The following is a 16,355-nucleotide window of genomic DNA, read 5'->3' as shown; positions in this document are numbered from 1 at the left end:
GTTCATTTTGTTAGAGAGAAAGTTGAGAATGGTGAGATTGACATTAGGTATGTGCCTACTTTGTACCAGGTTGCAGATATTTTCACTAAAGGGTTGTCAAGGGACAGGTTTTCTTTTCTCTGCAACAAACTAGGGCTTCAGTGATCTCCTGTTCACTCTATCATACCTGATACGAATAAAGCTACTCAGTTGGGTTTTGCCACTACCAGAAGGTCTACATTGAGGGGGAATGTTGAAGGAATTAAGGCTTGTTGACGTCTTTGTTTGTGTTGTTGATTCAGTTTGTATTCTGTTAAGTGTTGGTTTCAGTTGTTCGGTTATAGCTTAGTTCATGTGTTGCAGCTATTGTGTTTTTAAGTGTTATTAGGAGGTTAAGCTTGTCATATAAATAGGCTAACCTCTTTGTTTTGTGTTTAATTTTGAACGAGGCATTATTTTGGAATTCACTTTCTTCTTGTATTGTTTCTTTCAAAACTTTAATCAACACTACAATAAATTCAGCACAAGGCAGCATGCCTTAGTCAAATGGTGCTACATACGCGATGAGGGAGAGTGTATGGCCCATCTTCTCCTGTGCCATTTGATGTCAAGATACTTGTGGTATTTTATTCTTGCTTTCTTCGGGGTCAGTAGGTTAATGACAATATGGTCTCAGAGTTAATTGCAATGCAAGCTAGGACCTATCCAAGAAGAGGATATAGAATATTATGATCCATTACTCCATCTTGTGTAATGTGGCGCACATGGAAAGAAATAAACAAAAGAGCCTATGAAAATATAGATCGTTCTTCAAAATCTTTGAAAGAAAATTTGCTTTCCTCCTTTTTATTGGTTAAAAGAGGATTCACCATTGTATAACCTCGTTCACTTCTTTTGTTGATCAGAGTCAATGCATGTGCTTTGTGGGTGTGTGGGCTATCATGTTAGGTGGTGAAAACATGACTGATGAAAGGAAAAATGTGAGCAATAGTTATATAATGCATTGAGAAGCAGAGAGAGAGAGAGAAAAAGAGAGAGAAGAAGAAGATAAAAAAATTTAAACAAAATAAAGCTGGATGTCCCCAATCAGTAATGCCCATAAAAGAGTGTGATAAATGAAGCAGGGTTCACTGAGCAAAAGAAGAGAAAGATATAAAAAAAGGCAAGAAAAAGAAAAATCACTCAAGAGGTTGTTGACTCAACTAAGATTTTATCTATTAAAAGTGACTTGGTTGTGCCTTGAGACCTCAAGCAAGCCCAGAAAAAGGGTTTATGGAGGAGATCAAGTATAAGAAGGTTTTGGATTTAACACTTCAGGTCACTTGTTTATCATTGCAGTTGGCTTCTTCTTTCTATATGTTGTCGTCCAGACAAGCAACACATGGTTAGGTCACGATGACTGCCACATGTCCCAAAATGTGATTCAAGATTGGGGCCTGGTAAAAATATAGGATCAGCATATTTCCAGACAATCCTGAGCAAGTAAGCATTCTCTATACAATAAACACAGCCAGATTTGTTTACCCTTTCATGCACTTTTTTTGTAACAGACAGATCCGTTCTTCATAAACCCGCTGGGAATCACATGATGTGCGGTCAAAAGTTGATTTGAATAATTTATAGGCACAAATGTGAAGGCATTTACCTCATCGATTGTTTGAGTTTTACAGCTGCAATGGAGAAACAAATTTGAGTTGATAAGCCTCCAAGAGGAATGTTGGTGAGCTGCAATCCATATCAAACTTAATTCAGACATCAAAACCAAGATGCCATATTTATAATCCAAAGTTCAAGGAAAACGAAGTCCATCTCAAAACTACATTAGCAGAATTCATATACCTGTTGAATGTTTTGCTTCCATTCTCTTGGAACACCAATGGTGATCGCTAGCATCTTCCTCACAAGAGGCATCTGATATTTCCAACTCAGCATTAATTTCAGAATTTGACTTCTCTTGAGGTCTTGAGCAGTCAGCAAAGCTTTTATCCATATTGTCCTTGCAGGTCCTTCAGTAATAAACCCATGTAACATAACATTAAAGACACTAGAAGACAACAACTTGCTTAACCAACCCAAAGTGAAATAATAATATCACAATTTAATATAATTTATCATAAAAATTATGATATGTGATTAATCTGTAAAAGCCTGAATTGTACTAAGTAATGCCTTTGAATCATTTTACCATCCAGGATATAACTACTAAACCAATAAATTCCTTAGTGCTGTGATATTTCTACAATTTGGTCTACAATTTAGACCTGGAAACTACAGAGAATTGAAGCCTACTAGCTATGATAGCATCAGCCTGGTCTGATAGCAGCCCAATCGATTCTCAATGATTGTCAGGGTTCACCAAGTTAAACAGATAGGCTGGAGATAAAGAACTAAATTTTATTTGATCTGTTACTAGATCAATCTGAATGCATTCATCACTACTCCATTTACTCCAAATCAGTATCTCATGAGAATATTAATAAATTCATTTTACCTGAAAAGAATAAACAGAAAGTCCAAGTTTCAAAATATGCGAAAAATGCAATTCAAATATATTACATTCAAGTACATATCTCTTCACCTCAACTTAGCAAAAGAAAAAAGAGTCTTTGTCAAACCTACTGCAATTTCAAGTTCCAAATGTTACATTATACAATCTATAACTTCATTATTTATTTACTCAGAGCTTGTGTCTGTTTCATAGTACATATTATTAATGAAGCCTCTTCTATTAAAAAGAGAGGAAAGAGGGGAGGGGTGTCAGACACAAATCAAACAGTTACCTGTGAACCTTTCACCAGTCAGAAGATGTATATGAAGGTATTCCAATCTAATTGATCTTAATTGGTTCTTTTCTTTTCTGAAGTTCATAGAACTCATCTCATGGGAGAACCTAAACAATTATCATCTTGAATATAATTAGGCTCTGCTTGTTTAGATTTTTAACTATTTTTAGGTGTTTTGGATGACAAAAAATATGGTAAAGATTTTTATAACAAAAACATTTTACCTCAAAAGGGGTAAATGACTTGCTGATTCAATTTCCATAAGTTATTTTGCATTCACACCAAAACTAATAAATTCTCTTTCCTTTCATTAAAATACCTTTACATATTACATATACATATATATGTAAATATATATAGTCATATACATGTATACATAGATTTATTATGCATACATGTATATATACACATATACATAGATGTACATACACATACATATATATAATATGTATACATATATACATATGTATAAATACTAATCTAAATATATACGCATATAGTTATTTTTTTAAACATATTTTCTTTATGCCAAATAATGGAAATATTTTTACATGCAAACCAAACATTGGAAAATAAAATGAAAAATCATTTTTTGTGTAAAATATTTTCACTTCTAATTTTTTTCAATGTAAAATATTTTACATTGTAAACAAGTAGAGCCTTAAACAAGAAACATGAAATGACTTTACTTTTGACGAAGAGCACTTGAACACAAATAAATTCCTAGAAAGATTATCTTCAAATTAACCAGCTAGCAGAGGAAGATGAATGAAATATACAGAATAGACAAGTTTGCAATTCTTTTAAAAAAAAAATTTAAATACAAAATGGCTTCCTAGGAGATAAAACTACAATAATATAATTTTGTTAACCAACAGGCCTTAAGCTTGTAACAAAAGAATTGAAAGAGAAGACACTACTAACAAGAATTGGCTTCAGAATAAGAGCAACTAATTCAAGATCTCTACATCATGCAACAAGCAAAAGAAGCATTGTACTCAAAACACACGCATACACTTCAAATACATTACCTAATCTGACTCTCTCCCACAGGGAACACTAAATTGTCAGCCAAAAGAAGATGGCAAATTAAAATTTTATTCCAGCTTGACTTTCAACACTTGCCTCAAAATCCACCTACAAACTGTCCTCTGATGGCATAGAGATCGTCCATAATTGGAAGTAACTTGGGCTTAAGGACTGAGAGTTAGTCAGATGCAATCATTCACTTCATTAAATTCCAAATCTTAGTTACATAACTGCTAATTAATTAAAAACTTTGCTAATTTTACCAGTAAGAGGGTACCATTCATAGCCAAACAGGTCATTAGAAGTCCCCCTACTCTCTTTGCCTACTATAACTGTAAAAGTTACGCCCTCTCTATACTGTTACAGAAACTTGATAAATCAGATGGTTAGACCAACCATTAGTTGCATATTTAGATAAGTGTTGAGCGAAGAAAACTCTTCTTGCTTAAAAAAAAAAAAAAACGTATCAAGCCTTAATCCTACTGTATGTGGTCGACAAAATGAGTTCTAGTTTGTCAGTCATTTCTATCTATGGCCTTATCTTTTTAATTAAAAAAAAAACAAAAAAACTTTTACAATTTCCTGACCTTAATTTAAGTACGGAGCTTGAGGGAGTGTTTTCCAAAAGATTAAATTTTCAATTCTATTTCGCCACAATCTTAGAGATCATACATGTCTAAGTTATCAAATGGCAAGCAAGATTACCTACTTTTATTTAAAGAAAAGTGGATTATATACTTATCCAAACAGTTCACAAGATCTCCTATGCCAATCAGTTACAATGCCAAAATATTTTAGTCAACAAGCAAATCTGATTTTTAGAATTGATTCGTTTGGCTTTGGTAGATGTTTTTTGTGAACTTTTCAATATTCACTGCTTCTGTTGATGACCTAGGATTACAATCCATGACCATGTATATGAAGACATTTCTCATGCAACTTTTGGCTTTTCTTCTTTGATTGCATCTTGTATCGTCAGTAAATGAGATACCACTTCTTTCGATACATTTTCCAGTGAGATTCATCTAGGACAAGAAATCATGCTTCATATTCAATGAAAAAGTAAGACCCACTGGAGATATCCTGAAGCTCATCCGAAGATCTCAGTAGCAGTAAGAAAAGTTTTTTTGTTGAACCTTTCTTTTAAATGTTATCCAACTAGAGAAATTTGCAGTAACCCTAAGTCCAGACAAATATGTATGCATTTATTCTTTTATCTGTTACTAACTCTAGAAAATATATAAGATGACTTCTATGTTGATAGCATGTTTGAAATGCAGAAATGGGTAACGATAGCAACACACCATCTGCAGTTTGTTTCTACAATGGAATCTGCAAGAGTAGCTGAAATACGCCTCCACTTGAAGCAATCATCACATCGAACCCAAGCATTCCCTGGAGATAGACATTGGTCCCCTGCACCTTTAGACATCATGTCCAACTCCAGCATATCCTTGTTAGAACTTCTATTTCCAGTTTTAGATTCCCAAGGATTATCTGATGATTGATCTCCTAAAAGACTTACTCAAAAAGAGATCGTAGAATCAAAAACAATGTCTGTTTATAATCAATAGGATGCAAATGCCATCATGCGATGAGAAAAGGGACGAGAAAAGATGGACAACAAACACAGAAAGAGTAAAGAGTAAATTTTAGCCAAGCAACCCAACACTTAATCTCACCAATCACTCTCACAAACAAACAAACAAGTGATTCACAGTTACAAAGGGTAGAAATTGGATTTGCCTTGCGTTGATCTCCCGATTTGATCATCGAGTTCTTCTTCTGTTCTCTCTTTCGTATGCAAAACAGTATCAATTGGAATGCTAAAAGCAGAGCCTTATAAACAAAGGGGGAAATGCTGGCAGCCCTTGGATGGAGGGTTTTAGATGATGATCAACGACCCACATTTAACCAGCCACTTTACATATATATAAACAGCCATTTTACATATATATAAAGCCAAATGCCACATGAAATGCAAACGAATTGAAATCCAAATGAACAATTATCAAGTTATTTTGAATCACAAATCAACATAACAGATTGAAAGGGGGTTCTCATCATCCTACTTGCCGAAAACACTAATTTCCTAGGAAGATCAGGAGCCATCCTCTCTCACCTTACGCAATTAGAAATCACAGACTAAGTATCGACGCGAATAATCATACCTCCTAAAGCAACATACAGAGCTTAAACAAATTTCCAGTATAAAACACAGGCAAAAACCCAACAATGCTGACCAATTCTCAAGAAATCAGGAGCACCATTTGCACTGGCAATAATATATCCTCACGGTTACTCATCCAGACTGGAATCCACAAGAGTTGGCATTCTCCATGAGTCTCCATCATCTGCCAAATCCCTTTCTGAAACGATCTTCAAATTTTATAAACAATTAACTGTTGATTAGAACCAGTTTGAAACACTGAAATCTCTTAGCTTTCTCAGGTGCTTCTCCATGTCTTTTCTAGATTTCTCCCACTCTTCCCGTTCTATCACGGTGGTTGGATCATCTCTTTCACTCTATAAACCATAGGTCACAGAAAGGAATTAGCATATTTATAAGAGGCACAGATTAAAACAAATAGTTTTTGGGATTAGAAACAATTACTGTGGGGATTATTCTGAAGGAGGCGCCATTATCACATATAACAAGCAAGTCTTTCTTTCTATCCCTATTCCGTCCTTCTGGGACTGTGACCTGTTTCAAGAATATATGACAGCACGAATTAGAAAAAGCTCAGCAACTTGCATGAAGGCCTGTGAAATATAAGATAAATAGAAAAAAACTAGGGGGGAAAGGGAGAACATATAAAAAGCAACACTCTTTTGACACATCAAGCGGCTCACATGTCACAAAGTTATAAACACATGCTCGCCATGGAAAAAAAAGGCCTCCAAGTTCCAATCTATCATGTACAATGATCTCCAATCATATTCTTCTGTCAGAATCTCTGGGCATGTTCTTTTTGGGATTAAGATTGTATTAGCAAATCCACCGGATATGACCAAATAGCTCTGGTAACAGGCAAATCCCAAGGTTGCTTCCCTCTTTTCTACCAAGATGTCAATGATCTCTCCCGTCTACAAACATGGAATGGCAAATAGGATGCAGAAACTGACTAAAATCAGAGCTCATGTTCGTATAAGCACCTACTACCAAAGGGTGGTACATTGACTTAAATGCTTTTACCAGCCTTTCAGCATACTTCAACACTGATTCATCTGGTTCTGTGGCTAAGAAGCTGTTAGGACACTGATAATCGAAGGAACTACAAGCTGGAAATTGAAAAAAAAAAAAAAAGAAAGCAGACTTTCGAGAGGTCCACGCTCTCCCTCTATACTCACCAGAAAATTTCCCCCTTCTACTCTATTTGCTTCTCTATTTAAAGGAATCCACTGCCCTCACATGCCTCCCCCTCTTTGCTCTTCCCATTCTACCCCTTAACTGAATTTGTTGGCTGCACATGCACCACTTGCCTTCTCCCATTTCAATATCTCTATTCTGCCCTTATTTCTTAGGTCTTAGGTAGGGAAATGTTATGGGCTGCCTATCAATACTCCCCCGACGGAACTTACCTTGTCCTCAAGGTGAAGAACAGGGAATTGTTGTAGGGTTCACAGGTGGTCCAGGACCAATTTGGGCTTGGAGTATGTGAATCTTCTCTTCAATTCGTTGGGTTGTCTCCATGATTTGCGTTAGACCCGATGCCTGTAACACCCTAACCTCTACCCTAATTTCTGGCTTCAACCCGTTAACAAAGAGGCCCTCTAGCTCTAGTATGGCCTCTGAAGCTTCATCCACCGGAGCCGCCAAAGTCTCAAAGAGGAGATGGTATTCCCGCACAGATTCATCCTGCCTAAGGGCCAACAGCCTCTCCTCCAATGATCCCTCATGCGAATGCCGGAATCGTCTACGTAGATGGATCATCAACTCTTCCCAACTCCTAACTCTATGTCGCCTTTGTTCCCATTGAAACCAGGTGAGTGCAAGCCTATCGAAACAGAGAGCTGTTGTATCCATCTTCTCAGCCTCCATCAACCCATTCATCGAGAAGTATCTCTCGGCCCTGAAAACCCACCCATCAGGGTCGCCCCCTTCTAAGATCAGCATCTCTAGTCGCCGACTTCTACCATCTTGCCTCCCGAAAGCTTCGTGCTCCGTTCTGACCTCATGGCTACGATCACCCTGTGCTGGCGATCCTCCCAGAGCAAAGGATGAGCCCGCCGGTATGTCCTCCTCACCCCCTTTCCCTTTTCGTCCCCTCTCCTGCTCTCCCCACTTCTCCGCCAGCAGGTAAATTGCTCCAGCACCGTTGCTAAACTCTTCTCTATTCCTTGCATCCTCTAGAACTCGTTCTTTAGCGAGTCCATTCCCGCTTGCAAACCATCCATCCTCCTTTCTATTTGCTGTTGGTAAGTCTCCAACCTCCGCTCTAGCTCACCCACCCTCTCCGATACAGACCCCCCCATGGATCACGCTCTAATACAAAATGTTAGGACATTGATAATCGAAGGAACTACAAGCTGGAAATTGAAAAAAATTAAAAGAAAGTGGACTTTCGAGAGGTCCACGCTCTCCCTCTATACTCACCAGAAAATTCCCCCCTTCTACTCTATTTGCTTCTCTATTTAAAGGAATCCATTGCCCTCACATGCCTCCCCCTCTTTGCTCTTCCCATTCTACCCCTTAACTAAATTTGTTGGTTGCACATGCACTACTTGCCTTCTCCCATTTCAATATCCCTATTCTGCCCTTATTTCTTAGGTCTTTGGTAGGGAAATGTTATGGGCTGCCTATCAGAAGCTCCCCAAGCTAATAGAACATTAGTGGGAGGAACAGAAAGAGCTTAGTTTCTTCTACTCAATAGCATTAAGGTAACACTCCCATTAAAGGAAGGTAGCTTTGCTACTCTCAGAAGTCTGGGAGCAATGCGAGGATAAAAATGGGTAGGGAACCAGGAGAAATTAGGGCGAAAGCAAGGTTCCTTGTACTACGGCAATCAAACTTTAGTGTGATCCTAACATGATATTTGTGCTTGTTGAGGCATAAAAGCTCACATTCAGCTTCAAACTACTAAGATTAAAAGCCAAGAAGTTGGAAGCTTTAAGTGAACCTTTCTCGTTGACTAAACGCAAGTGAGCGCATACAGCAATTGGTTGATTAGTTCCTTCACTGAGTCACTTTATGCTTGGATGTTTACTTTTTTTTTTTTTTTGAGAGTCCTAGATGTAGATGATTCTGTAAGCACAGTCCTTTCAACTGGGTGTTAAATGCTAGCCAATGCAACACCCCATATCAGTTCACCACAGGTTGCATGAGCTATTCCTCTGGAGAGAAATTTACGGATCAACCCTAACCCTTGTACATAAAAGATGCATGATTCATTTGATGAATAGTGGGCCATCTCTATTCTAGGACCCTTTCGAGATTTGTAAAAGAAGCAGGGCTTTCCAAAAATGCAAGTGCATCCTTGGCATTATTTTAGGAGATGTATCTTTGGCATTCTTCAATGCTTGCATTAACCCTCTTATTCCAAGTCTTTCCCTACCTTTTCTTGCATAGATCCTCCCTTTTAGTATACATAAAGAAAAAAGAAAATGTTTATGTTTATTGTTCCAATCTTTTCATGGTAGGGACTTTGCTTATGACAGCCTAATTTGTAAAGAAATTATGGCATCCACCAGAGAAGTTTGATGCCTCAGTGGACTATTAATTGCTCTGGTGAAACATGGAGCTGCCCTGGCAATAGAAGCAGCATTCCCTTACGGTACTTCCACAACCACAGGGACACTTCTTTGATTCCTTTAATTTGCTTAATTGTCACTTGTTATAACAATTATTTTGAGTGTGGAAACCGATATTGTTTTAACACTTAATGATGAGCCTAGAGTGCATAGTATATGCCACTAGGAGCTCTAATCTCAAAACTTAGTACAATAAAATATATGTACTTGATACAAATTCAGCCTTTCCCAAAAAATTAGATTAGAGCAAGGTTGCATTCCTCCCTAACAACAACAACAGCAATCAAACCTTAATCCCACTAGGTGGGATCGGCTACATGAATTCTAGACTGTAAAGCACAGACATAGTGAAGAGGTTGCATTGCCAATGTCACCAGCATGTCGGACACGGCAACATGCTGGTGATGTGTCGAACACTTGTGGTGTGTCTGATACTGCTTTTGTCATCCTCAAAGGGCAACACGGAGGGGGGGGGGGTGATGTGTGCCCCCTTATGGACATGGCAAAGACAAACGGACACTAAACATTCGATAGGTTTGATCCTCATTTATTGCCATCACACGACCGTTGGACTGGGTTCTTCATCTGAATCTTCAATCTCCTTATCGAAGCTTCCTTTAAGTTGTATTTAACATCATTCACCCACTTGTTGTCATGTTGGAACTGGAAGTCTGGAATGTGAATGAGAAAAGCAAGCCCGTGCTTCGTTTATGTTGAGTATCTAGTAGACTGGTGTGGTGTGATAATGCTTGCTAGATTAAAATTTTCATCACGAATCTATGAGATTGGAAATTTTTTATGAGTTTGTTCCTTTGAAGTTGTTAACTGTTGCAGATACATGGTTTTAAATAACTATGGTCATGTTTAAAAGGCTCAAGCTTTTCAAGCGTGGTCTGCAATCAATGGTCATGCTATAGAGATAATGATATGATTAAGGCAAGGTTTGTGAATTGTGAGGGACAAGATTTTTGGATGAACTTTGGTGGGATGGTGTTGATCACAATGCCTATATATGACATGCTTAGAGCTTGTGACACAAATAGACCTTTTCTCCATTTAGTTTATGAGATGTGGGATTATATGATTGAAAATGTGAAGGCGGCAATATATAGGCATGAGGGGAAAAGGCTAACCGAATCATCTGTCTTTTATGAGGTGGTGTAAGACATACTCATTGATTGTTGAATAACAAATAATACACCACTCCATTGTTTAGCTCATTCTTTGAATTCAAGGTAATTCTTTCTATCTTTTATTTATTTATTTTATATTGAGTTTTTGTTTTTGCCATTTATATTCAAACTGAGTTTTATCTTTTTTCCTTTTTACTCTATGTTTTATTAAAGGTTTTATAGTGAAAAGTGGTTCCAAGAAGATCCAAATCGAATTGCTCCACACAAGGATTTGGAAGTAAATAAAAAATGGGGAAAGTGTATGAAGAGAGATTTTTCTAATAATGAGGAACGTGTTAGAGTTGCTACTGAATTTACATATTTTTCATTGATGAGAGGAGAGTTTGCAAATAGTGACTCTATAGCAGACAGATACTTGATGGATCCCATTACATGGTGGAGAGCCTGCATAGTTCTTCAACTCCTTTACTTTAGGGGTTAGCATTTAGATTACTTATGCAACCATCATTCTCTTCATGTTGTGAAAGAAATTGGTGTACTTACTCTTTTGTGCATTCCATGGAAAGGAACAAGATGAATCCAAAAGCGTGCCAAAGATATGGTTTTCATTCATAGTAAGCTTTGTCTTTTGTCAAGAAAATCCCCATAATATATGCAAGGAGAGACTAAGATGTGGGATATAGCTGCGGATTTGTTTGATTCATTTGGGGATATTAGGATGCTTGTAATTGCTAATCTTTCTCTAGATGAACCAGACTTGGAGGATGTGATTTCCGTGGATGAGATTGATGATGTAAATGAAATTGAAGATGAAGCAGTTAAAGCTTGAAGTATGAAGGATTGATTTACATTTTGTGTTTATATATTTCCTAAGTCTAGACTATTTTTTTTGAATCCTAGATACTTGTTGTAGGTATTTTGGTGTTTAAATTCAAAATGAGTAATGAGATTAGAGTTACTTACTTGGAACTTCATATTTTGAATTTCAAATGCATATTTATGAGTTTAGAATATAGTCTTGGTATGTTATTGTGTCACTAGAAATATAAAAATTTAGTTTATTAGCTAACATATCCCAACCGTGTCGTGTCCTAATTTTTTTAAAACTATTGTGTCCTCGTGTCTATGCTTCTTAGATTCTAGACCACTAGCTATCTCTATCTATGGGCATACTCTTTGTAATGCCATTATATCCTACGTCATGTCCAAGGGTTTTCCATCAAGTTTTCTTTGGCCTCCTCCCCCACCCCGCACCCCCCTATCTCTCCCCCCGGCTATAAATTTCTTCCATTTCATCCACTTGCCTCATATAATGTATGATATGGTTCATTAAGCCATGGTTGAGAAGAGTTGACCCTTTCACTTTTAGTGATTTCCAAGAATAGCACCAGATGCAGGTATGAAAGAGAAGTAAAAGCAATTTTTCCAATCGCCACAATTGCTTACCAAAACTTTTGCTCTAGTAATCGACTTTGTTTTTGAATCAATAACATAAATCTCTTCAAAATCTAGCACAAACTCGGGATCACCCAACCTTCGGTTCCTATAGTGTTTTGTCAAGAAAACCTGCAACAGCAAAGAATGTAGTTAGACTATTCTCAAAAGATGATTGCATATAAATATCTCCTAAACTTTCGATCTCATATTATTTCCAAAAGAATTTAAGTACCAATTGGCAAGCAAGTCAACCAAAGAGAGGAGGAGAATCTATGTTATACCAAGCTGGGTATAAGGATCAGATGTGGCATGTGTACATTTTTTGGATCTTCTTAAATCCTTAAGACTTGGGATATTGAGATACATATACAAAAGTTAAACATGGGTACATAAACACAGTTAAAATTTAAATATACAACATATTGTATAATATTCTAGCATAAGATGATCCTTCAGAAATGTACTCCAAGCAACAAAAAATAGAAAAAGAAACTGATGGTGCCCCCACCCCCCCAAAAAAAATCAATAGTTGAGCTTGAGCTGCTAAACTAATTTTGTTTTAATAACAGCCACACTTTCACGCTGTATTCCAAAATTCTAATGATCAAATGGCATGCCAAACTGTAAAAGAGTGTACTTGTAAGCGAATCCTTTCCAGACACCACCAAAACCTCCTCCCTTAATCTCAAGGGTGTAGGCTTGCCTTCTCTGATAGTGTAGTGCAGTATTTCTGTCAACCATTGCCAGGGGAAGAATAAGAGTACTCTATGATTCAGAATGAGTGCTCCACAGAAGAAAACCACCAACTTGCTCTTCAGGGTTGCATCTAAATTTGACCATTTCTTGCAAGTTGCAAATAAAAATCAACTATTCTCCTTCCATCAGTGGAAATAGCAAGTGATCAACAGATCCATTATTTAATAGATCAGAAGTTATGGACAGAATTCTAAACAAGATATCCTAAAATAATTGTTAATCACTTTCAGCAGGCGTAGTTTAATACGCGGATAAAGATGCCATCTTATTCATCCAACCAATTTCAGACATGGAAAAAAAAATAAAAAAAGGTAGATATGGTGCAATTCAATGGTAATTTATTCTTACCTTCGATATCTCCCTCTCGGATTTGTATAATGGATCACGAGGTGCATCAATAGGTGGTTCCGTAACATTATAGCACCCATAGTCACTCTTCGCACATCGAATGTACTGTAATTTCAGAATTTCACCAAAAGTAATTCAATAGTAAATACAGTTCAGACAATATCTTCATAAGCATAAAGGCAGCACAGATGTTGTAACTTATGTTTATAATCGGATGAGGACAATTGGAAAATACCACAATCTAAATCCATCAATTTAAGCCAAATGAGGACTTACCTTCTGAGGCATTGGCGCAAGGACCTTAGGAATGGCATAAACATCAGTATCTGGAGGAGTAACATACATCTGAAAACCAATAAAGCCCAAATGATCAACATTTGCATAATAATTCTCCAGCAGCCCAGAATAAAGCCTAAAAGTTTCAGCATTTGAATAATAATTCTTCAAAAGTCCAAGCAATACTAATTTCTGTGAGTCTATATATCCAGGGATAAAGGGAAAGAATCTTAACAACAATCAATAACATATAAATCAACATAGAACTCCATCAGAATATTGGACAAGCCCAGAAATTTCATAAATAAAGTGCGTGTCAATCTTCACATCGAGGTAGAAAATTCATAAATGACATGCATGCTAACTCTAAATGACAAGTCCTAGTAGATGTTTGAGTAATCACTTCTCCAAAAGGAGCAAAATTATAAAACAGTTCCAAGAGTTTGCAAGCCTCAATCACAGTTAATCTGAGTCGATACAATCATTTTGTCATTTCTTCTACTAAAGGGTCAAGAACTTACATGTTTTACTTTACCATCTAACTCCAATTTCATTGTTGGTTCATGTGTCCATGGGAGGAAATCTAAAGAAGGCCCACTTAAATAGATGTGCATGTGTGTGAAAACACCAAATAGAGACATATTAGAAAATCTACATGCAGAGTGCATAAGTGAACATGGAGAGGGAAATTCTAAACCACAGGGCAAACCTTTCTAGCAGAAAACTGAAGCTATGTTACCATTCATCATGTTATTACATATTTATAAACCGATTCTTTTTGTTGATAAATATCAATTTATCTTCTTCTAATTTCTACCCGTAGGTAAAATAAATAATTACATCTAACTTCAATTATTTCATTTCCCCTCTTGTTTAGCTTTCTTTTCCATTCCTTCATTGTTCCTCAGAACTAGAAGTGCCAAACATTGATCACGTGTCAAACAGGACAATATACACATAAATTTCATTGTATAGTGAATGTTAACTTGGATATAGAAAGAGATCAAACCATTTATCATTTGCATACTTTGTTCCCAAAAGGTCTAAAATTAACACTAGTCTCTATGGGTGCATTTGGGGGAGGAGGATGGAATGAAATTGGTTGGAAGAGGATTCCCCTCGTTTGGGAGACACATTAGTAATGGAATGGAATATAAACGGATGGAAAGTGTTTCCATCTATTTCTATACAAAGGCTAAAGGCCTACCTTTTGTTTCCCCAAAATTGGAGGAGAATGGATCGAAATTTTTCTTTTGTTTCTTGACAACATTAACTTTAATAGTCTTTTAAAAGTTCAAATTTTACCTTTAATTTATCACATTATATCTTTTTATTAAAAGGGTATAATAGTCATTTGATAATTAATATCCATCCACTCCCATGCCCCCTCGAACCACGGAAATGCTATTTGTACATGGAGTTCTTACACTTTGTTAACCGAGATCTCACCCTTGTAGGATCACTCAAAACACTCAAATGAAATCTCTCCCTAACTCGCAAACGACCAGCAATCAGAAAACAAATCAAGAACCAATCAAGAACACAAGAATTTACCCTGGTTCGGTCTTAAAGAAGACCTACATCCAGCTTGGCTTTCTCCCCCACTTTTCCACTATCTTGAAAGTTAATACAAGATTACAAAGCACTCAAAATCAACCCTCACCTAGCTCATAAACCTGAAAGCTATATAGAATTGATACAAGAAAGATATTCCCTCTTCCTCACTGCTTAATCTTATCCCAAGACAGCTTGCTAACTCACAAAGAAAAGCATACCATAAAGTCTTCCCCACGGCCTCTATATATAAGCATAAAAGGCGGGAGACTTCAACCTGACCGACTGCCCAAAGGCAGTTACAACAACTTCGGCCAGCCCTAGGAAAAATATTAAAAAAACCTTCTAGAAACATAACAGCAAACATATTACATAAAATACCCCTCATATTACAAGCTCTAATCTAGAACAAACGCTTTAACACACTTCATTGTTCACTCGGATGAAATTATTGACATTTCTTCGCAAAATTATGAATTAATTTTTGAAAACTATAAACACTTTTGCGAAGAAATGTTACTAATGTCATTAGGGTACAATGGAGCGTAAAAACTCCATGTGTAAATAGCATTTCCACTCACGCAAGGCGAAATTATTTTACATTCTCTCCCAAACAAAGCATAGAGTATTTGCCAATCTTTCAGTAAACCACAATTTGGCACAGTTTCTTTCTAACAGGACACTATACAAACTCAGGAAGTTCATTCCATTTTGCAAATTAACGCCAGTCGGGATGAAAAGAAAAGGTCACACCTCTCGAAAATCATAAACGTCGTTGTCAGGATCCGGAGGCTTCCTTATAAAGAAATCGCAATCAAGCAAGCTAATCTTGTGAAACTCATCCTCGTTAATCCTATAATCCACGACGGTCTCCGAATGCCACCCTTGTGTCGACACGAAGCTCTTACTCTGCACGATCGCGATGTCGTCGTCGCCTTCCATCACCGCCGCGCCCGCGCCGGCGAGGAGGGGCTCGTACTCCACGTCGTAGTCCTTCTTGTTATCGACCTCCTCGACCTCGTCCTCATCCATGTCGTAGTCGTCGGGCCCCCCGCCGTCTGCATCTCCGTCCTCGGCACGGACCGAGAGGTCCGGCCGGCGAGCGGGGAGTCGCAAGGGCTTGCGCTTGAGCGACGGGAATGTGATGGTTGGAATGAAGTTTATCGACGGCGAGGCCGCGAGAATGGGGAGCTCCGGGCGGAACTGCGTAGGCTGTGGAGAGAGAAGCCAGAAGGCTTTCATGGCTTCCCGACTCCTGCTTGCAATGAACAGAGGCGAAGAAGAGGAATTTGGAAGTGGAAATGGAGTG

General features: G+C 37.5%; 2 protein-coding genes across 2 annotated transcripts in view; both read right to left on the bottom strand.

The window, feature by feature from the left end:
* The window catches only part of LOC127808351 (PLASTID TRANSCRIPTIONALLY ACTIVE protein 6, chloroplastic-like), a 19,590-nt gene extending 13,390 nt beyond the window's left edge, over nt 1-6,200 (bottom strand). The window contains exons 1-3 of the mRNA XM_052346861.1: nt 5,096-6,200; nt 1,819-1,985; nt 1,625-1,704 (exon numbers count right to left, since the gene is read on the bottom strand). Coding sequence (XP_052202821.1) covers nt 1,625-1,704; nt 1,819-1,985; nt 5,096-5,241 — 393 coding nt within the window. The 5' untranslated portion in view covers nt 5,242-6,200. The remainder of the gene's footprint in view (nt 1-1,624; nt 1,705-1,818; nt 1,986-5,095) is intronic.
* On the bottom strand, nt 5,768-16,355 carry LOC127808350 (PLASTID TRANSCRIPTIONALLY ACTIVE protein 6, chloroplastic). The gene is made up of 6 exons (XM_052346860.1): nt 15,800-16,355; nt 13,493-13,561; nt 13,217-13,321; nt 12,122-12,241; nt 6,406-6,495; nt 5,768-6,317 (listed from the first exon to the last, which is right to left on the bottom strand). Exons 1-6 carry the CDS (start codon nt 16,286-16,288, stop codon nt 6,201-6,203), a joined length of 990 nt encoding a protein of 329 aa, XP_052202820.1. The 5' UTR covers nt 16,289-16,355; the 3' UTR covers nt 5,768-6,200.

The sequence above is a fragment of the Diospyros lotus genome, chromosome 8 (assembly GCF_014633365.1).
Source record: "Diospyros lotus cultivar Yz01 chromosome 8, ASM1463336v1, whole genome shotgun sequence".
Lineage (NCBI taxonomy): Eukaryota > Viridiplantae > Streptophyta > Magnoliopsida > Ericales > Ebenaceae > Diospyros > Diospyros lotus.
Note: the sequence above shows the minus strand (reverse complement) of the source record. Positions and strands in the feature narration are given on the sequence as shown.